Genomic DNA, 22,014 nt, shown 5'->3' with positions numbered 1-22,014 from the left:
ATTTTAGGTTTTCCCTTCCCTGAGTGTTTTTGTATCACAGCACATGCCTCATGTGTTGTTAAAACATCTTTTACATATCTATTAAAGCTGTTACATTTCAGTTGTCTCATTTTGCTATCTTTGCTCTTGGGTTAATTAAGATAGGGAATTGTATTTGTTAAGTGTTGGTTAAGTTGATTTTTATTTGATGGTAGGATATTTTCAACTAAAATTTGATTGAGGGTTGGTTGTTCAGGAGAAAGTGTAGGTATCTGAAATTTTGGGTTATTTATCATTTACCATGAAGGGGAATTATACATCGTATAGAGTTGAACTATATACTATCTTTGCTAGTTTGCAATTCAATGGGGCTTAATATTTGTGATATCTGCTTTCAAAGATTTCTAGAACATTTATTACCTTTTGATAATTAAAGGATATAAACATTATTATTTTGTATTCATAATTGTTCTTATTTCTGAGGGCACAGGAAATATACATTGTCTTTTTTTCGATTGAAGACCGAGAAAAAAAGTTATTTGTTAAAAACACATCCATACAAAGATACTCACAGATAGTGAAATATTTTATATCAGCAAATTTCATTTTTAGGTAGGTATTTGTGACGGGAGTGAATGTGGCATAAATTTAAAACAAACTCCCTAACAGCTTACTATTATTATTATTATTATTATTACTATCCAAGCTACAACCCTAGTTGGAAAAGCAAGATGCTATAAGCCCAGGGGCTCCAACAGGGAAAAATAGCCCAGTGAGGAAAGGAAAAAGGAAATAAATAAATGAAGAGAACAAATTAACAATAAATCATTCTAAAATAAGTAACAACGTCAAAACAGACATGTCATATATAAACTATTAACAACATCAAAAACAAATATGTCATAAATAGACTATAAAAAGACTCATGTCTGCTTGGTCAACAAAAAAGCATTTGCTCCAACTTTGAACTTTTGAAGTTCTACTGATCCAACCACCCGATTAGGAAGATCATTCCACAACTTGGTAACAGCTGGAATAAAACTTCTAGAGTACTGCGTAGTATTGAGCCTCGTGATGGAGAAGGCCTGGCTATTAGAATTAACTGCCTGCCTAGTATTACGAACAGGATAGAATTGTCCAGGGAGATCTGAATGTAAAAGATGGTCAGAGTTATGAAAAATCTTATGCAACATGCATAATGAACTAATTGAACGACGGTGCCAGAGATTAATATCTAGATCGGGAATAAGAAATTTAATAGACCGTAAGTTTCTGTCCAACAAATTAAGATGAGAATCAGCAGCTGAACACCAAACAGGAGAACAATACTCAAAACAAGGTAGAATGAAAGAATTAAAACACTTCTTCAGAATAGATTGATCACCGAAAATCTTGAAAGACTTTCTCAATAAGCCTATTTTATGTGCAATTGAAGAAGACACAGACCTTATATGTTTTTCAAAAGTAAATTTACTGTCGAGAATCACACCTAAAATTTTGAAAGAGTCATACATATTTAAAGAAACATTATCAATACTGAGATCCGGATGTTGAGGAGCCACCGTCCTTGACCTACTTACAATCATACTTTGAGTTTTGTTAGGATTCAACTTCATACCCCATAATTTGCACCATGCACTAATTCTAGCTAAATCTCTATTAAGGGATTCACCAACCCTAGATCTACATTCAGGGGATGGAATTGATGCAAAGAGAGTAGCATCATCTGCATATGCAACAAGCTTGTTTTCTAGGCCAAACCACATGTCATGTGTATATAGTATGAAAAGTAATGGGCCAAGAACACTACCCTGTGGAACACCGGATATCACATTCCTATAATCACTATGGTGCCCATCAACAACAACTCTTTGAGATCTATTACTTAAAAAATCAATAATAATGCTAAGAAACGACCCACCCACTCCCAACTGTTTCAGTTTGAAAACAAGGGCCTCATGATTAACACGGTCAAAGGCAGCACTAAAATCAAGGCCAATCATACGAACTTCCCGACCACAATCAAGGGATTTCTGTACAGCATTGGAGATTGTAAGAAGGGCATCACATGCTCCAAGGCCTTTACGAAAACCAAATTGCAAACTAGGGAGTAGATGATTACCTTCAGCAAACCTATTAAGACGTTTTGCCAGAAGACGTTCAAAAACTTTAGATAATATGGGAGTTATGGAAATTGGGCGGTAATCAGTGGGATTTGAGCTACCACAAACACATTTACATAGAGGAGTAACATTACCAATTCTCCAACTAGTGCTAAAAGCTCCTCTTCTTGCTAACTTCCGCAAAATAACAGATAACTTTGGAGCTAAGAAATCTGCTGTCTTTATAAAAAACAAAGGAAAAATACCATTTGGGTCTACACCTCCATAAGCATCAAGGTCCACCAACAGAGCTTTAATCTCACGAGATCGAAAAGCTAAACTAGTTAGTTTAGCCTCAGGAAAACAGGAATGAGGAAATTCAAGTTTTTCATTACTCTGTTTACTGTCAAAAACATCAGCCAAAAGGGTTGCCTTTTCCTTTGGACAGTGAGTGACTGAGCCATCTGGTCTAAGTAAAGGAGGAACTGTTGCATCTACACCAAAGAGTGCAGATTTAAGGGTAGACCACCATTTATGTTCCTAAGTTGTACCAGAAAGTGTTTCTTTTATGGTTAAATTGTACTCTTTTTCAGTTGAGGCATAAACTCTCTGAGCAAAAGCTCGAAGCTGAGTATAGTTGTTCCAGATCAAATCTGATCTGTTACCCTTCCAAAGATGATAGGCCTCCTGTTTCTCCAAATAAGAACGTCTACAATCATCATTGAACCACGGTTTGTCCTTCACTCGGTACCTTAGCACACGAGAAGGGATACGCCTATCAATTATGTTGACTAGATTCTCATTCAAAGGGACAACAGGATCTACACTATTATATAATTGTGACCAATTCAAACACAAAAGATCATGTAAAATCCCATTCCAGTCTGCTTGGGATTTCATATAAATTTTACAAGAATATGATATATCAGGGACAGGCTGCTCAGTCTTCACTAATAATGAAATCAAGGCATGATCAGATGTCCCGACTGGAGAACCAACCTTACTAGTTATAACACCAGGGGAGTCAGTGTATACGAGGTCCAAGCTATGATCACAAAAGGGTGGCAATTGCATGTGTACAATGAAAAGTTTTTATCAATAATCATGAAAGATATACCATTAAATTATATCTTTTTTTTTTTTTTTTTTTTTTTTTTTTTTGCAGGGTTAGCGGAGCAGAAATACTTCCTTTCAAGGATAACAGTTTACAACTTGTGACATCCAGCCAAGCATGCCATTGGTTTGATATGCCTGCATTTTACAAAGAAGCTGATAGGATTCTTGTGCCAGGTAACAGCATTTTTCATTTTTCATTTCCCTGAAATTATTTTCTCCAACTGAATTTTTGGAATATCTTATTATTCTGATTTTGATGTAAAAGTCAACAAATTTTATGGTGTTATACTCTTCATGTAGAGTACAATCTTTAATGTGAACAATTATATATATATTGTCTTGTACAGTTTCAAGCATTAATTTATGATTTTACGGGGTATGATGGATTTGAGCAATTCAGAGAAGGTTTTTTCCATCATCATTTATTTTTTTAAGTCAAATTTTCCCTTAATGGATTTTGACCAATTTTGGCATCACATCTACGACTTCATCTGTAATATGATCTTCCCACCTTACAGGCTATAAATTTTGTAAATTTTTAGTCACACTGTTGAAGTTTTCTATTTTCTTTGTCTGTTGCATAGAGTAGCATGGGTATATACACATTTTAACTTTGTTTGAAATAGGATAATTTTACCCATGCGAATACAAACTTTTCATCCTTTAAACCCGAGATAACTAAAATTTTAGTTGGCATGGCCATTAAATTGGTAATTATGTAGTTAGCGACAGGTGGCACCAGTATGTCAAAGAAGAGCCCCTTTTGACTTTTGGTCTAACCTGTACAGATGTATAGTTGCTGTTCCTGTTTGTTGGATATTTTTCCAGTTGGTTTTTTTTTTCTTTAGCCTAGTATTGTATGCTGTTTGGTTGTTGGCTTTCATAAAGGAATTTAAGTTCTGTGACATGCCAAAATGCCCTTGGAAAGGTAAGGTGTAATGAAGGTTTATGAGTATATCTACTGTGGATTTCCATATACCTGTACTGTGTATCCTTTATAGGAGACATGATTGTTTGCGGTGTAGGTCGTGGATTTCTTCAGTGGGAAATGTTCATGAAGAAGATAGAAAGATCCAAAATAACTTTGCCGGTACTTTCTAAGGGAACACCAAAGTTGATTATATAGAATCTTTATTTGGTTCTGACTCTTTCCTCTTTCACATCCTGGATGCTTTGATACTCCTACGGGTACTCCTCAACCTCATTCCTTAGGAGGAAGTACATGCAAGGAGTCGAAAGACTTGGGCTCTCTCTTGGTGCGTGGCTCTGATCGTGGTCCGGTGTCCTCCTAATGTAATGAAGGAAGATATACCCTAGGACACCCCAAGGCTTGCCTGTTGTGTGCAGACTAATTAGAACAAGTTTGACTAAAAATGTTGGGCTTTCTTTTTGTATCCCACAGACAGCACCTGTCAATGCTTTGAGATATCACTTGGCTGCTGCCAAGTGGCCTTCTGTGCTAGTAAGGCCAAGTGTGCCCTGTCCTCCTCAGGGGCAGTGCAGTGATTCTTGTTAGGAAGGCTCCTATTGCTTCCCCTCCATGAAAATATCATCGTCATAGATGGTTCAGACCTTGTCCCCTTTTCCACATGCTGTCTGTGAGGAAGATTGGCAAGAGGAAGAAACGAGTTCTCTCCTTTTTATCGTGATTCTGATACTGCTTCACATAAGCAGCAGCAGCCCAAGAAGAGGGCCTATAACAAGAAATCCCTCAGGATTAAGAGCAATTTCTTCCCTTTTTCAAGAAAGAGAAAGAGAGAGATATCTCAACCAGTAACCTCAACCTTTGGTGTGATGGCAGCTGTTGGCATACCAGTGCTAGGTGAGTAGTCTTGCCCAGGACCAAACGCTGACACCGTCAGCCAAGTGATAATAGAATTCTAGCATCTGCACTCTCCCTTTCTCTCAGGTAATCAGAGTACCATCTCTCTTTTTACATCTCTCCAGAATTTACCACAATCCCGAAAGGAGGAGATGGCACTTCTCGGCAGCTTGGCCTCGCCATGACACAGGTGGGAGTATAGTCCTGAGTTGGTGCATGATCGGTCCCCACCCTGCTATACTTTTAAGCATCAAGAGCACCAAGCATAGCCTGTAGAGCGATCAGTAGTACCAGGGATCATTCTGCTAGTGAAGAGGAGCATTATTGTTCTCCAATTGAAATAATCTTACTGAAAGGGGAGAACATTATACTATGAGTTTTAACAAGCCTCTAGCCTGTAGAGTGATCTGTAGTGCCAGGGATCGTTCTGTTAGTGAAGAGGAATATTATTATTCTCTGATTGAAATAATCTTACTGAAAGGGGGAGAACATTATACTATGTGGTTTAATGAGCCTTTGGCCTTTTCGTTAGATGAAGGGGGTCAGGGAACTCATGGTTTGATGGGACCCAACCACAATCTGGTTCTGACGGAGTCGAGAAACCTGAGTCGGAGTGGTCCTTTGTGGAGGATTAGTACTCAGTTGTGAGTGCAGTGAGGTTTATTAGGTACCCATGGCTCCTGCTGCAGGTGGGTCATCAGTTATTGATAAGTGCCTTGTTTGCTCCTCAAGGTTTGAACTCTACCTTGTAGGTAGTAGGTTGGCTAGGGCACCAGCCACCCATTGAGATACTACTGCTAGAGAGTTATTGGGTCCTATGTCTGGCCAGACAGTACTACATTGGATTCGTCTCTCTGGTTACGGCTCATTTTGTCTTTGCCTACACATACACTGAATAGTCTGGCCTAGTCTTTCCACATTTTCCTCTGTCCTCATAATCCTGATAACACTGAGATTACCAAACAATTCTTCTTTGCTCAAGGGGTTAACTACTGCAATGTAATTGCTCAGTGGCTACTTTCTTCTTGGTAAGGGTAGAAGAGATTCTTTAGCTATAGTAAGCAGCTTTCTCATTGGGTTATTTTTCCCTGTTGGATCCTTTGGGCTTATAGCCTCTTGATTTTCCAATTGGGGTTATAGCTTGGCTTGTAATAATAATAATGTGATTATTCCTTTCTGGTGTAGCCTTGGACAGAGTGAACCCTCAGATCTTGGGATTGGAGTGATTGCTCTCATCTAGCCAGTCCATTAAGATCTTTCTTTCTGTATTCCATCACTTGTTTTCAGCAGCAAAGCGTGTGTATGTATTATTGTTTCCCTACTAGGATATTTTCTTTTGCTTTTGATGATGTTTATTTTGTTTTGTGTTTTGCAATTACTTTAGCTTAACAGTGGAAGTGCAACAAAGGTAAGCATGTGGTTAAGTGGATTTTGTTCCTACAAGGATACAAACCTTCGGTCGCTTGTATTGTGTATACAGTTCCACACCTAAAGATTCTATACATTTTTCTTTCTACTGTATTGAGATAATGATTACATTCCTCCCAGTTCATCTTTTCTCCTTTGCAGTCTGGCTTTTAGCCTCCCTCCTCTTTTTCCTATTATGTATACAATTCTACCGTCTTCCCTGCCGGACTTATACCAAAGCTTGAGGATTCTATACCACTCCACAGTTTCCCTTTGGACATATCGATTTCAACATTATTTCCATTCTCTAAAACCTTTTCCTAATATTGCACAGCATATTTCATCTGTTGCCATTTAAATTCCTTCCTTCCAAGTTTCTACCAACCTCATTTTCACACTGCAGTATAATTGTGAATTCCATTTTTTATATATCCTTTTAACTTCTTCATTTTTCAGTTTCCATGATGCAACCGAGCTACCATGAAGCAAGCTTCTTCAATGACTACATACCCATCTAAACAGAAAAAAGATTTCGCAAATAGTTTACAAAGTTTTATGATAAGCCAACTTGCTTAGGTTTTTCATCCTGCATTCAATGCCTGACCTTGCAGGATACATAGATAACTTTAGTAGAAGAATTAATAAATGGTAAAGTCACTTTCCTTGACTTTATATCATAAGACTCCATAAGAAAGGCTTTTAAGCACACTTTTACAACTGCCTTTTATCATCACTCCACAAACTCAGATCACTTCATATAATTATTTTGTTACTGCCTTCTACACACTGATAGGAGTGTTTTTTTGTTATCAAGGATAAGTTTTGAATTTAATGGCATAAAGATAAGCATTCTTTGTTGTGTCAAGCATGCCACACCATTTACAACTGTGCAATCCATGTGTTAGATGCTGTCTGCATTTCTCATCATAATTACCTGTAAATCAATCTATGTTTCAGTTCATCCAACTTAGCAACTTTAATCTTTGGCTCTTGCAGAATTCCAGTACTGCATCTCCCTCTTTGGTTTTCTTTCCAAAGTTATGTATGTTTTCCCATCAAATTCTCAAAACCAGCTTTGTCAGCTCCTGTGTGGATATTTTGATTTTTTAACAGTTTACCCTTTGACTGAAGTACATCTATGCTTCTGGCAACCTTTCCTTTAATTCTTGCTATTCTAGTGCTTAATGGAATCCGTGATTGTGATGAGTGCCCTGAAAACACATACTGTACATTCCTTTTTTCTTAGGATTATTTCAATTTTTTTTTTTTTTAATTCTGAGGTACATTGCTTCTGTTTGATGTTAATTTTTTTTTTATTTTTCATTATAACATTTCCTTTTTGAAAATTGAGGTGAATTTTGTGTCATGGTTTTAAGTGAAGATAGTTTATATTTATAGACCTGAGTAGTAAATAATTAAGAATGTGTTTCAATTTTTATTTAAAGTATCTTAAGATGATTATTTTTTCAGGTGGTGTCCTTGCACTTTATGGGTACCTGTTTCCGAGACCTGTACATGATCATCATTCAGATAAATTGTATGAACTTATTGACCATGTAAGTTCCCTTCTTTTATTACTTAATCTCTATACAGTGATACTTCAGTATACATCCTTAAGATATTCCTGAAAGGTGAATGTATACTAAGCACGACATATTCCTAAAAGAAATTTCCCCTAAGGAATAATGAAAAATTATTCAATTTATTCAGAGGTCCCCAAATATAACCATTTTTCAGGTATAATGTACACTCCACAATTTTGTGTTACTGTTCGTTAAAGCTTTATTGGGCTGATGCTTTTTTACAAAAGTTCGTAACACACCCACTTTGCACACATTTTTTTGATTAATGAACAATTGGTTTCCTGTTTCTCCTCCTCCTTTCTTAGAGACATTGACGCCAGCTTCTTTTTCTCAAGTTCCATACTGACTGATCTTTTCCTTTTGCTCCTCCACTTTTTCCTCCACATCATCATCACTGACTTCAAGACCATGGGACTTCCCTGGTGATACCATACCCTCCACATCCTTAATTCCAGCCCCAAGGCCTTTGAAGTCTTGTTTTCAGCTATGGCTTGTGGTAAAGTTCATTCTGTACCAATGAAAGAAATATCCTGCCAGGCTATGCCTATGAAATCTACACAGTGGAAGATATGGAAGGATTCTTCTGCAACTCTCTTGAGGGTTAAGTCCATCTCAGAGGTCATGTTAAAGCACCTTTGTAACAGTGCTTTGGTGTGGAACTTCTTGGAGTGTGAAATTATCTGCCTGACAGTAATGAAGCTATATTTTGGCAACAAAATCTCCTCCAACGCTTGAGGATGACCAGAAGCATTGTCCAAGACAAACCTTTAAGTATTTTTCACACTCAGTCCAAGCACTTAATCCATCCACTCAGGGAAGAATGGTCTTATCTCCCAAGTCTTGTTCAACATCCATGTTAAATGTAAATTTTTTCTGGACTTTTTTCTTTTGAGCTCATGGCTTCTCAGAGTTTTAGAATCCCAACTTGCAAAACAAAACGAGAGTTTTATCAGCTTGCGTGTTGGTAATGCCTTCTCCTTGTGTGATTTTTGTTCTGTTTGGTATTTTTCTTTTCTAAGCATGCATGTTTTATCACAATTAAACAATTGTTTAGGAATAAGACCTTCATCCTTCACAAATTTCTCTAACTGGATAACAAATTCAGGAGCATCTTTGTCAGAACTTTAAGTATCTCCATGCCTTGCCACACTATGTATGTCAGTTCATTACTAAGCTATTTCTGGCTTTAAAAACTTAATGCCATTCATTATGTGTACCAGGTGTGTTTTTACAGTATCAGTATGCAGTTGTTTAACCTACCCATGAATTATTGCTTTGGAAACATCATCGCCTGCTTTTTCTTTTGCTTAAATTATCAGAATTTTTTCCACTTCCTCTATTCCCTGCCGTGGTTTTGTTACTGATATTACCACCCTAGCAACATTAGCTGCTTTGTTGGCCTCTTATTTTTTACTATTATAGAAATTGTAATGCTTGGCATCTGATAAGCTGATGCAAGATCAGTCACATGGACATCATTCTCATGATTTTCTACAATTTCTTTTCTGCTATTGTAATCATAATCATTTTCCTTGTAGCTTGGCTTTTCTCACTGACCTTAGAACCCACAATCAATATATTATTAGGAAAGGACATTAAAAGTATAAACATGTGAAAATTCATAGGAAATGGAGATTTTCACTTGCCAATTACTACAGCATAACATTTTTTCTCCCAGGGTGGGCCCAATGCTGGATATGAGTGAGTAATCTTGGGCTTTAAAAGTTCATTTATGTGTGTTGTATTATTGCCTCTGCCAACGAAGTTGGAGAGGAGGTTATGTTTTTGCCGTTGTTTGTATGTTTGTTTATTTGTGTGTGAATAACTTCCCGGCTACAATTTTACTCAAAGTGAAAATTTCAGGGATTAATTGTTATATTGAGACTTAGAAGTGATTCCATTTTTTAAAAGTCCTAGGTCAAAGGTTAAGTATAGCAAAAGGTCATTAGTGTGTGAACAACTTCCTGGTCACAATTTTACTCATAGAGTTATGATACTTTCAGGGATTTACTTCTATGTTGAGACATGGAAGTGATTCAATTTTGAAAGTCCTAGGTCAAAGGTCAAGGTCAAGGTCAAGAAATAAGCTGCACTGTACTGAGTGCCCGTCTAGTTGTTATTATTGTTATTAATAGCCAAGCTACAACTGTAGTTGGAAAAGCAGGATAGTTTAAGGCTAAGGGTTCCAACAGGGAAAAATAGCCCAGTGAGGGAAGCAAATAAATAAACTGCAAGAGGATTAATAAACAATTAAAATGAAATATTTTAAGAACAGTAACAACATTATAATAATAGATCTTTCATATATACTGTAAACTTTAAAAACTTCAAAGTGTAAGAGAAAGAAGATACCGTAGAATAGTGTTCCTGAGTGTACCTTCAAGCAAGAGAACTCTACCCCAAGACAGAGCCTATGGCAATACCTAAGACTAGAGAACAATGTTTTTATTTTGTAGCGTCCTCATGGAAGAGTACGTACCATAGCTAAAGAGTTTCTTTCTAGCCTTACCAAGAGGAAAGTAGCCACTGATCAATTACAGTGCAGTAGTTAACCCCTTTGGTAATCTCAGTGTTGTCAGGTGTATGGGGAGAGTAGAATGTGAAAAGTATAGGCCAGACTTTTGTTGGATGTGTAGTAAGAGAAAAATGAGTTGTAACAATCTAGTACTGTCTGGCCAGTCAAAGGACCTAATAATTCTGTAGCAGTAGTATCTCAAGTGGGTGGCTGGTACCCTGGCCAACCTACTACCTACAATGTAAAGTATTATATAAAAAGACAAATTTGTTCTGTCTAAATGCAACATATGCCAAATTTGACATGCTGTACCTATTCCAAAATGGCTGTATACTGAGATTCCGCTGTATATATTTTCAGATGTTTGATTTTGAATTAAAAAGATTTTTATGGTAGATTTTATACAACAATTATACAGATAATCTCTAGGTATAAATTAGTCATATAAAGCTAATAATGTTTACTCCTTTGAAAATAAAGGTATGTCTTCAGTATCCTTTTTGTTTGAAGGACTCAATATTTTATAACTAGGAAAAATTAAAATTACTTCTGAATAATTTCTTACTATTTTTCTATTAATACAGTTATCTTCTCAAAATCTTACCCTGATGAAGGGTTTCATTAATACAGTACTGTGCATATTCCTGGAACTATTTTCATAGCTTGAAAGCAATAGCTGCTTTTACTTAGTAATGCAATACATCTGGTAATATAAGTTGTAATATCTATCTCTCTCTCTCTCTCTCTCTCTCTCTCTCTCTCTCTCTCTCTCTCTCTCTCTCTCTCTCTCTCTCTCTCTCTCTCATATATTGGACAAAGGAGAAGAAAACTATTTATCCATATCACTAACTATTAGCAAAGCTTGAAAGATAAGGAATTGATTTGCAAACATGAAAATTATTACAAATATCCTTGTTAATCTTTTACCCCATTGCATTTTGGATTTTTACATTCTTGAGAGAGAGTTGCATGGTATCCCGTTTAAGCCTTACCATATACAGATAAAACCAGAGGTGCAAAATTAATGTAGAATAACTTCATTTTCAATGGATTCATATTTTAAGGGTTCCACTTATATCTAATGTTTTGTGTTTAGACTTCTATACTATAGATGTAATGAGCATACAAATTGATAATAGAAATAATAATACTGTAGTTTTCATTACTGTAATATTATTGCTTCAATCAACCTTTCTACTTAACACATTTGTTAAATGTTCTTGAAGCAAGACCCTTTATAAGAACATAGATATTCAATAGTGCCTACGCCCCATAATGTCACCAGATGACAGCACCATCTTATGTAACTTTTAATGTTCTTTTTCTGTCAAGCAACCACTCATATTCCCTGATCGTTTCTTTTATTCTGTGGAATTTATTATTTCTATACGAACTTGGTATTCTTCTACAGTGGAACCTCTACATCCGAATTTTCCAACATCTGGAGTAAAATTCGAGCAATTTTTCGACTCTACACCCGAATTTTATTTCGACACACGAAGTAAGCAATTTTCGTCGTACCGGTTGTATCCGAATTTTTCGACACGCGAAGTACAATTCAAACACGTTCCTACTCTACACCCGGATTTTTTTTCGACACCCGAAGTAAACAATACCCGTACGCATATTTCCGCCGATAGAAGGCAGCATTTCTACCTCGGAGGGACCCTCAATTAGCGTGGCTTGGGACATTCCTCTGTCCTCGTCGGCTTCGTTTGGTTGTGCCCAGTGCATTCTGCTATTAACTGTGTTTTAATCGTGATTTTTTACGTTCATCCTTTTACGGTATTTTACGTAAATCATGGGTCCTAAAAGGCTTAGTTTCGCAAGGGGTAGTGGTAGCGGTGAGAAAAGGAATAAGGAAATGCTTTCTTTAGAAGTAAAGCAAGGAATTATTGAAAAGCATGAGAGAGAGAGAGAGAGAGAGAGAGAGAGAGAGAGAGAGAGAGAGAGAGAGAGAGAGACTCTAAAAACATAAATCACATTTTGAGTGTGAGTGAACTTGCAAAAGAACATCACGACGAACTTACTACAGATTAGCTCAAGGAACTCCATGCTATGTCTGAGCACATGAGTGATGACAAGGAAGGGATCGAGGAGGTAGAACATGTGTTAGGTTCGGCGCAAATAAAAGAGGTGTTAGGAAAATATCAAGACGTGGTCGACTTCATCGACAAATGCCATCCAAAAAAATTGCAGGTTTGTCGTGTAGTTGCGCAGTTCGATGATGTTTGCCTAACTCATTTTCGAAACGTTCTGAAAAGCCGTACCAAGCAACTTTCTATCGATAGCTTCTTTAAAAAAACTACAAAGCGAACTCGTGATGAAGAGGATGGAAGTGGTTCAAAGAAAACGGCAAAGAGTGAAGAGAAAAAAATTCAATCAATTTTAAGTGGAGAGAGTGAAAGTGATTAAAATTAATCATCAAAAAGAAAAAAAGAAAATGTAAAAAAAAAAATATAAAAAATGAAAATAAAAAAATAAATAAGCTAAGTTAGGTTAAATTTCACTTAGTGTAAGTTAGAATAAGTTACGGTAGTGTACGTTTATCGTAGTCAACCTCTCTACCTCCTCGCTGCCCGTCCGTCTCCTCTTTGCGTAGCAAGACCAACAACACCCGCGCTGGACTTTCTAAGGTAAAGTGACGCTAAAAACCCGTTTCTTATTTATCATTTTTTGATAATTATTCTTTTTTACATGTCTATTATCTAATTTAGTGTGCATATAGTCATGTGTAATTATGTGTAGTAATTTATTAAGGAGTTGTCATAGGTTTTTGGACTCAACCACGGATTAATCCTATTTCAATGTACAGTGAACCCTCGCTACTTCGCGGTTCGACAATCGCGGATTCACCACTTCGCGGGGTTTTCCCATAACCCATATATATATACATATCGCGGATTTTCCGGAAAATTCGAAAATACCGCGAAATCTGAAGACAACCAAATACGATATTTTGTTACCTGTAATTCCATTAATACTGTAATTAGTAATATCTGTTCTTACTGATTGTTCATTGCATTACATATGATATATAATTCAGCACAGAAAGAAATAAAACACGAAAAGAGAATGTGATCATACGATAATTCAGTACTGTATACAGTACGTAGTAAAATTAAATCGAACATGAAACGCAAATCAGATGCAGTCATACCATATTAGAATGGTGTATACTGTAATGGATGTGCTTCTTTTCCATGAATCTTTTGTATGTATACGTACGTAGTACTGCATCCAATAATATTCTTTGTTGCAAAAATCACATTTCGAATAAGCGTACGAGAGAGAGAGAGAGAGAGAGAGAGAGGCGTAAAATAGCGTACGTAAAGCTGTATTATTATTATTGTTATTATTATTATTATTGTTGTTGTTGTTAATAAAATTATTATTGTTATTATTATTATCATTATTATTATTATTACTGTACAGTATTATTATCATTATTTATTATTATTACGGTATTTACTTAATCTACGTACGTTCGGTATGCGCGGGGCATCTTCTATGAGTAGGTAACCAACGCACCATAGTACTGTAAGACGGGTTGTGATTGGTTCAAGCGCTGATAGATGACGAATCAGAACTCAAGTTTTGTTATCTAGCCTGTGATTGGTGTTTTGCCCGCATCTCCTACCCGCAGCATCTAAGTTCTCGCGGGGCTGGATCGTCCACTCTCTGTTACCGCGTATCGCTGAGTAGACGTTCTTAAGTGTGTGAATCTGTGCTGTGTGCGACTTTTTTAAGTTGAACTTTTTGTTACTGTAAATCCTACTGTAATGGCTCCCAAGCGTTCTGCTTCTCTTAAGGCTGGTAGTGAGCCTAAACGCCACCGAAGGATGATGACGATAGCTGAGAAGTTACGCGGCCGCCGGCCGCCATTTTGACATCAACGAATCTACTGTTCGCTATATCAAGAAGGACGAGGCGAACATTAGAAAGACGGCTGCAATCACCTTTAGCAGATCAGCGAAGCGAGTCGTTACAACGCGTAATAAAACGATCGTATGCATGGAAGGTGCTTTAGCTGTGTGGATTGCCGACTGCCGGAAGAAGAACATAGCGTTGGATACGAACACCATCTAAACACAGGCTTTGAGCTTATATGAGAATTTTGCTGCAAAGGAACCTAAAGACGACGACGGCAACCATGCTGAAGATGATGATGATGCAGATGATCCTCAACCAGGGACATCCACTGATTCCCAGCCTCAGAAACGTTTTTCCGCCAGCAAAGGATGGTTCGCGAAGTTTCAGAAACGCTTCGCCCTGAAAAGCGTTTCCCTGCATGGGGAGTCTGCTTCCGCTGACACTGCCGCTGCTGAAACTTACGTGAACCAGACGTTCAAGAATATTATCGCCGAAGGTGGATACAAGCCGGAACAAGTCTTTAATATGGATGAGACTGGCTTGTTTTGGAAGAGAATGCCGTCGCGAACTTTCCTGTTCAAAGAGGAAGCCAAAGCCTCTGGCTTTAAAGCATTCAAGGATCGCGTTACCCTCGTGATGTGTGGCAATGCTGCTGGATTTTTGTTAAAGCCGGGGCTTATTTATAAGTCGAAAAATCCTCGCACTTTGAAAAATAAAAATAAGAATCTTCTTCTCGTGTACTGGATGCATAATCAAAAAGCATGGATTACGAAGATGCTGACCTCCAACTGGTTCCATCAGTGTTTTATCCCGCAAGTCAGCAAATATCTCTTAGAGAAGGGCTTGCCATTCAAGATCCTTCTCCTTATGGATAACGCTGGTGGACACGCAACTGACCTGTCGCATGAGGGCATTCAGGTTGAGTTCCTGCCACCCAACACCACGTCATTAATTCAACCGATGGACCAGGGGGTTATCAGGGTGTTCAAGGCCCTCTACACGAAGAACACCTTGGCGGACCTCGTTGCGTGTGTGGATGCTGCCCAAGATGACGAGGATGAAGATTTTAACTTGAAGGCGTACTGGCGGCAGTACACCATAGCCACGTGCCTGCAGAATATTCAGAAGGCACTTCAAGAGATGAAACCTGCAACCGTGAATGCGAGCTGGAAGAAGTTGTGGCCCGATATTGTTTACGACGACAAGGGATTTACTCCGTCGGAAATCCAACACTCTGCAATACGCAAATCTGTGCAGTTGGCTGCCATAATTGGAGGTGACGGGTTTGGCGACATGACGACTGAAGACGTCGACGAGTTGTTGGACTGCCATTCCCAGCCCCTAACTGACGCAGACCTCGAAGACCTGACGAAATCGGCAAGTGAAGAAGAGAGTGATACCCAGGAAGAGACCCAAGAAAATGTCGAAGAAACGGGCTTAACATTAGAACGGCTTGCCAAGGCCTGCAACCATGCGAAGGAGTTGAAAGAAATGTTGCAAGAGTGGGACGAGGATATGGTTCGCTCGATGCAATTCTGCAACAAGATCGATGAAGACATGACTCCCTACAAAATGCTCTTGGATCGAAAAAAGAAGCAGCGGCAACAACTTCCGATCACAATGTTCTTCCAGCCTCGCAAAAAAGAGCCAGTTCCTCCTGCTAGTACGCCTTCGGAAGAAATTGAAGAAGTTTCCCAGGAAGAAGTTGAAGAGGTGTCCCAGGAAAAGACACCTCCGTCTGAAGAGACGTAAAATACTATCATTGGCTGCACAGTAGAACACATCATCAGCTTCATCATCATCATTTCTACTGTGCAGCAAATTCATCGCCATCACCATTCAAGTTTTTCTTCAACTTCTTTCGTGGTGAGTACAGTAACAATCTTTATTTTTTACTTTAATATTCTTACTGTACATTCTAAAACTGTATTTGTGCCTGTTTTATAGTTTAGTACTGTACGTACTGTATGCATTAAGTTAAAGGGAAGGTTTTAAAAGTCTACATGTTGTAACCTATCATATTTTTTTTGTTTAAAATTTACATTTACGTACGTAAAACAATCTCTCTCTCTCTCTCTCTCTCTCTCTCTCTCTCTCTCTCTCTCTCTCTCTCTCTCTCTCTCTCTCTCTCTCTCTCTCGTAAATTGTTTTCCTGCTTTGCTACGTACAATACTGTATAAATTATATTTGTAAGGTAACATATTTTGTAAATGCTTTTACTGTAAATACTGTATGTACTGTATCATTATTTGTCACTATCATCATGCGCGTTAAATGCCTTGTTTGTTCTGAGCGTGGTTGTTTACTGAGCGTACACGCCGTCGTTTCAGGCGGCGTCATAAAGAAAAACATTTCATTTGGAAGTCCTAAGAAAAATACGTAAACTAAAACATTGGTAATAAAAAAATCAACATACAGTACTGTATAATCAATATAATCGATACAAAAACTAACCTATACATATATGTGTACTGTACACTAAATGAGTTTGTTTCTTCATTATGATCAGAGATGAACGTAAACAAAACATTGGTTGCCATTTTTTATCGTGCTTTTTAGGTGTTTAGGAAACGCATGATATAAAATCGCCTTTAATATTTGTGCCTGATTTAGTTTAGGGTGCTGCAGTACATGCATTAAGTGTTCTGTACATTAAAGGGTGGTTTGTTAACAGTACTACGTACAAGGGAAGGTTTTAAAAGTCCGAATATACATGTTAAATAAATAGGTAAATATGATGTCACTACTTCGCGGATTTTCACCTATCGCGCCCGCGTCTGGAACCTATCTACCGCGATAAACGAGGGTTCACTGTATTCTTATGGGAAAATTCGTTTCGACATCCGAACATTTTCTACATCCGAAGTCGGCTGTGGAACGGATTAAATTCTTATGTAGAGGTACCACTGTATTTCCCTCCCTCCCTCCCCACTTTTAGTGATGTTAAGGGATTAGGGTATGTAGAGGACCACGGCAACTCTGATTTTCTGGGCTCAACCTGTGTCGCTCCGTAAAATGCTCCTTTTAGCACCATTTCTAAGGTATAGATACTGCTAAATATACCAGAGAAAAAGTCGCATGGAATGCCAGGAATAAACTCAGCTCGCTCACTCCTATAGTGTTGGTATAGTAACTGGGGCATGTTCTAACCACTACCAGAGGGCCCTTACCAATTAGCCTTCTCCTTCCTCAATATCCCCCGATACTACGAGGTGCTGTTCTACATCCGACTACTGCCTGCTACTACGACTACCCCCCCCCCCACCACTACTCATGCTTCTTACCTCATTCCTTCTCTAGCACCAGTGATATCCACACGCGTTTGTTTTTATAGCTTCTGTATTTCTGTTTTGAAGATGTCTGACGTTTTATATGAAGTGCTGGTTATAACCCAGCACATTGTCAATGTTCTTCCTGTGCTGCAATCTATTTGGAAGACTAGTCATCTTGATAGGGGAGAAGAGGAGAGGGAATTTTTCAAGAAGTTAGTGGCTTTAATGATTTTAGCTTAAGGACTAGCATACTAGGTAAGTATGAAGATAATAGATTTTGTTGAAATTCTCTTTTGAAACCTTTAATAAATTGTATTTAACTGTTATGCATATATTTCACAGGTATATTCAAAAGAAACGGCAGGCTATTGGGGGGTTGGTCGAAAAGATGTGGATGAGGCCTATTCAGATGATAGGTTTATCATCCCATATCCCAGTTTTATGAGGTAAGTAAGCCCAGTGTTCATTTATTCTCAGTACTTTGAAATCGCTGATTTGTGAGAAAGAATTCATGTAGCAGTGTAATATACAGTAATTGTAGGAAATTGATTAAAGATATTTTTACTCCTGTTGGGAAAAATTGTTTTACCAAACTATGTTAATATATACTGCAATATTTCATAAGGAATTTTTTTCTAAGCAGGTACAGTAATATTAAGTGGAATATCTGAATAGCCCTGATAATATTTTGGAAGATAATAAACACAGATGATTCATTCTTTTATTTTCAGAGATGACACACATTATGTTGATAAAATGACATCAGTGTCTGATTTAACTGGCTACCTTACATCTTGGTCAGGCTTCCAGAAAATGAAAGAGAAACTTGGGGAATCAGCAGCTCAAAAAGTACTTGATGATTTCCAAAATGGGTGAGTATTTATTTACAGTATTCAAGTCCTTTTGCGCTCTTAATACAGTAAGTCCCCTACATTGCATAAAAATAAGATGCATCCCACAACTGGGTACTTGATTTTAAAAGTTCCTAAGTCCAATATAATAAACTCTGGTATCCAGTTCATAGCAACCTCCCCTCAACCCCTTAGTCTCCATTTCTTGAAGTCTGCCGATCTGGCTATCACTAGTGAACTACCCTGTACATGGATCAAAAATTCCTTCAGGTATTTTTATATACAGTAGTACAATACAGTAATATTAGAATTTTATAAGAAGTTGGTTTTATTTTGTTGTGGAGTTATTGAAAACATTTTTATTTATTACACGTGCATTCTTGTCTAAAAACATTTTTGTTCTGTAACCGAAATACAAACCACGCCATTTACATTGGGTTTACTTTCGACGTAGCTGAAATTGACAAGCCAATAGAATTTTAACGAGGGTTAACTACCCCCGCGCTAGTTAGCAAGGGGGTAGGGGAAGGGGTAGCTTGCTACCCCTCCCCCCCACACACCGGTGAGTTGTCTCACTTCACTTTTGGCTCGGACGATGTGCAGACGTGTCTGTCTATCTTCCTCGCTATTGACAGCCTTAATCTTTTCTTTTGCTTTTCCTCAGACTGTGTGTTTGGAAGTTGGCCTCGCCCTTTTATCATCATCATGCGCAAGTGCCCTGGACTCGGCGGCCGCCCCTGCGGTACCTGCATGTCAGCGGTCGAAACTGATCCCCACACCCTTTGCCTGCAGTGTCGAGGCTAACGGTGTGACAAGGAAATAACTTGCAGTGAGTGCAGGGAGTGGTCTACCTCCCAGTGGGAGAGGTTTACCCGCCGGCGTAAGAGGAAGTCCAAGAGAGACCTTTCTCCTTCAAGGGTTGCCTTGAAGGAGGAAGGCTCCAGGGACTCTTCTTCCGCCGCCCAAACCTCCTCCGAAGCTCCCACTCGGCCAGCCTCTCGTGAGAGGCCGCCAAGTGATAGCGTAGACCCTTGTTCTGTTTCCCGATCTCGGGGTGCGGGAGAGGGCGTCGCCTCCCATAGCGGGACGGCTCCCCCTCCTCCCCCGGGGGAGGATTTTGATTCTCACGTTGATGACCATAACTCTGTATCTAACAATGATCTCTTTCAGCTTTGGGCTTCCTTGGGGCTTAAGGGTTTGCCCTCCAAGGAAGCCCTGTTTGACCTTATCCAGTTGGGGGCCGCTGTCAAGCAGTCACCGGTGATAGCAGAGGTAGACCCTCTGTCTATTGTCGACATGGTGGTGGCAAAGGCTTCCGACAGGTCTGGTCAAACCTCTGCTGTGGCTGATGTTGCGGACGTTGCTGAAGGCCCTCCTCCCCCTTCCGAACATCCTTCGAAGGAGAAGGTGGGTCCCACGGTCTCTCCTGCGGGTACGCCTCCCCCTCGGGGGAGCGCACTGACAGAGACTCCTCTTCCGAGGACCAACGATCCTGATAACCTCCCTCGTGGCCGCTTTTGCCGTAAGGCTCGTCGTCCTCTTCGTCTCAGGGGCCTCCCGTCTCCCTATAAGGGAGTCAAGAGGCGCCTCTTCGAGTCGTTGCCTCCTCCGTCCTCTGATGAGGATCCTCCTCGTCGGGAGCAGACTGTAGCAGCCACGTCCTTGGACCTCTCCGGTGATCGCTCGCGATCTCCTACGCCTACCAGACTTTCCACCTCCGGCGCAGATGTGCAGCAGGCTTCTAACCTCGTCATCCGACGGGCAATGGTCCCTTCGGGGCAAAGGGATGTCTTCCACGGTGTGGGGGCTTCCCTTGCGCGTCAGGGATCCCCTGCGCGTTCATGCGTAGTAGCGCGTAAGCGCTCTCCAGTGTTGGAGTCTCCTGACTCGCCTCGCCAGCGCTCTCCTGCTTGTCAATGTTCGCCCGCTCGCCAGCGCTCTCCTGCTCACCAGCGCTCTCCTGTCAGCAGTCAACACCCTCCTGTTCCTGTTGCGCGGCCAGCGCGCCAGCGGTCTCCTGAGCGCACAAGATCTCCTGCTCGTCAGCGCACACCTGTGCACCCAGTTCCTGATACGTGCCCTGCGCGCCAACGCTCGCCCACGCGCCCTAGATCTCCGGATCTGGACGCGGGCAAGGACCTGACTCCTCCTCAGCCACGCGTTCCTGCTCGTCCTTCTTCACCTGCGCAACAGCGCGCAAAGTCTCCAGCACGCACTTCTAGAGTTCCTGCGCGCCCACGTGCACACGCGCTTTCACATCCTGAGCCTGTTCGCGAGCGTTCGCCTTTGCGCGTCGCGCCACCTGATCCTGCGCCCTAGCAGTCTACGCGTCGACACCCTACGCGCCAGCGATCTCCTGCGCGCCAGCGATCTCCAGAGTTTCTGCGATCTCCTGAGCGCCCACGCGATCCATCGCCTGCGAGCAAGCGCTCTCCTACGTGCCACCTAGACATTGATCGCCATAAGTCTCCTACGCGCACACTCGCCAACTCGCCCGTGCACGGTCATTCGCCTGCGCGTACTACGCGCCATCGCTCTCCAATGCGCCAGCGTTCGCCGACGCACTATCGCTCGCCGCCTCGCCATCGCTCACCCACGCGCCACAGATCTCCAGGACGCCATCGATCTCCTGCGCCTTGCCATTCTCCTGAGTTACAGCGATCGCTACCTCCTGTGCGCCCGCGCGTCCCTTCACCCACGCGCCAACGCGTTCCCTCGCCAACGCGCCCACTCGCCAGCACGCCCACGCGCCCGCTCGCCTGTTCGCCCACAAGCAACCGCGCGCCAATCTCCCGCGCGCGTTTATCCCCGCGCGACTACGTGCCCGCGCTCCAGCAGCCCCCTGCGCGTGATTCATTGAATCCTCCTCCGCGCCACCCCCAGCACGACCCCCGTTCTCGCTGGGTTCTGCAGCTCGTGGCTACAGCAGGGACGCGTGCTTCCAGATCGCTGTCAGGATCGCCTCCGCGCAAGCGCAGGTCTCTCTTTCAGGACCAGGAAGAATCGTCGGAGAGGTCTAGGCAACATTCTTCCCTTTCTTCTTTGCAGGTAGGCCCAGTTGCGTCCACTCCGAAGGGTCAGGAGATCCCCTTCCCTCCAGCGGGAATCACGGACACTGCGTCCGTATCTCGTCAGTCTTGGTTTGGTCTTTTGATGAGAGCGGTAGTGGAGGCTATGAAGCCAGCACTTGCCGATCTGGGACTCAAGCCAAGGACAGACTCGCCCCCGCTGAAGAGAAGGAGGGGAGTGGACTTCGTGGTGACTTCTCCCAGGGAGAAGTTGGTTCCTAAGAGGTCCGTCAGGAAGGCTCCATCCCCTTCGCAGTCGTTTTCTCCTTCTCCTGTAGACGAGGCTTTTCCGTCTTCAGGAGAGTCCAGCGAGGCGGGGATCTCTCCCTCGGCACCAAGGGGGGAGACCCCTCCTCGAGGAGGAGAATCGACTCGCGTGGAAGGTACCTTCCAGACCTCTTTGCTGGAGTCTTGTATCCCGCCCAG

The 22,014-nt window shown here is 40.8% G+C and overlaps 1 protein-coding gene across 2 annotated transcripts in view; it reads left to right on the top strand.

The window, feature by feature from the left end:
- LOC137615147 (putative methyltransferase DDB_G0268948) overlaps positions 1-22,014 on the top strand; it is a 48,190-nt gene that overhangs the window by 17,581 nt on the left and 8,595 nt on the right. For both annotated transcript variants that reach the window (XM_068344779.1, XM_068344780.1), the window contains exons 4-7: positions 3,247-3,371; positions 7,897-7,982; positions 18,012-18,115; positions 18,401-18,541. In XM_068344779.1, coding sequence (XP_068200880.1) covers positions 3,247-3,371; positions 7,897-7,982; positions 18,012-18,115; positions 18,401-18,541 — 456 coding nt within the window. The remainder of the gene's footprint in view (positions 1-3,246; positions 3,372-7,896; positions 7,983-18,011; positions 18,116-18,400; positions 18,542-22,014) is intronic.

This window comes from Palaemon carinicauda, chromosome 21, assembly GCF_036898095.1.
Source record: "Palaemon carinicauda isolate YSFRI2023 chromosome 21, ASM3689809v2, whole genome shotgun sequence".
In the NCBI taxonomy this organism is placed as follows: domain Eukaryota; kingdom Metazoa; phylum Arthropoda; class Malacostraca; order Decapoda; family Palaemonidae; genus Palaemon; species Palaemon carinicauda.
Note: the sequence above shows the minus strand (reverse complement) of the source record. Positions and strands in the feature narration are given on the sequence as shown.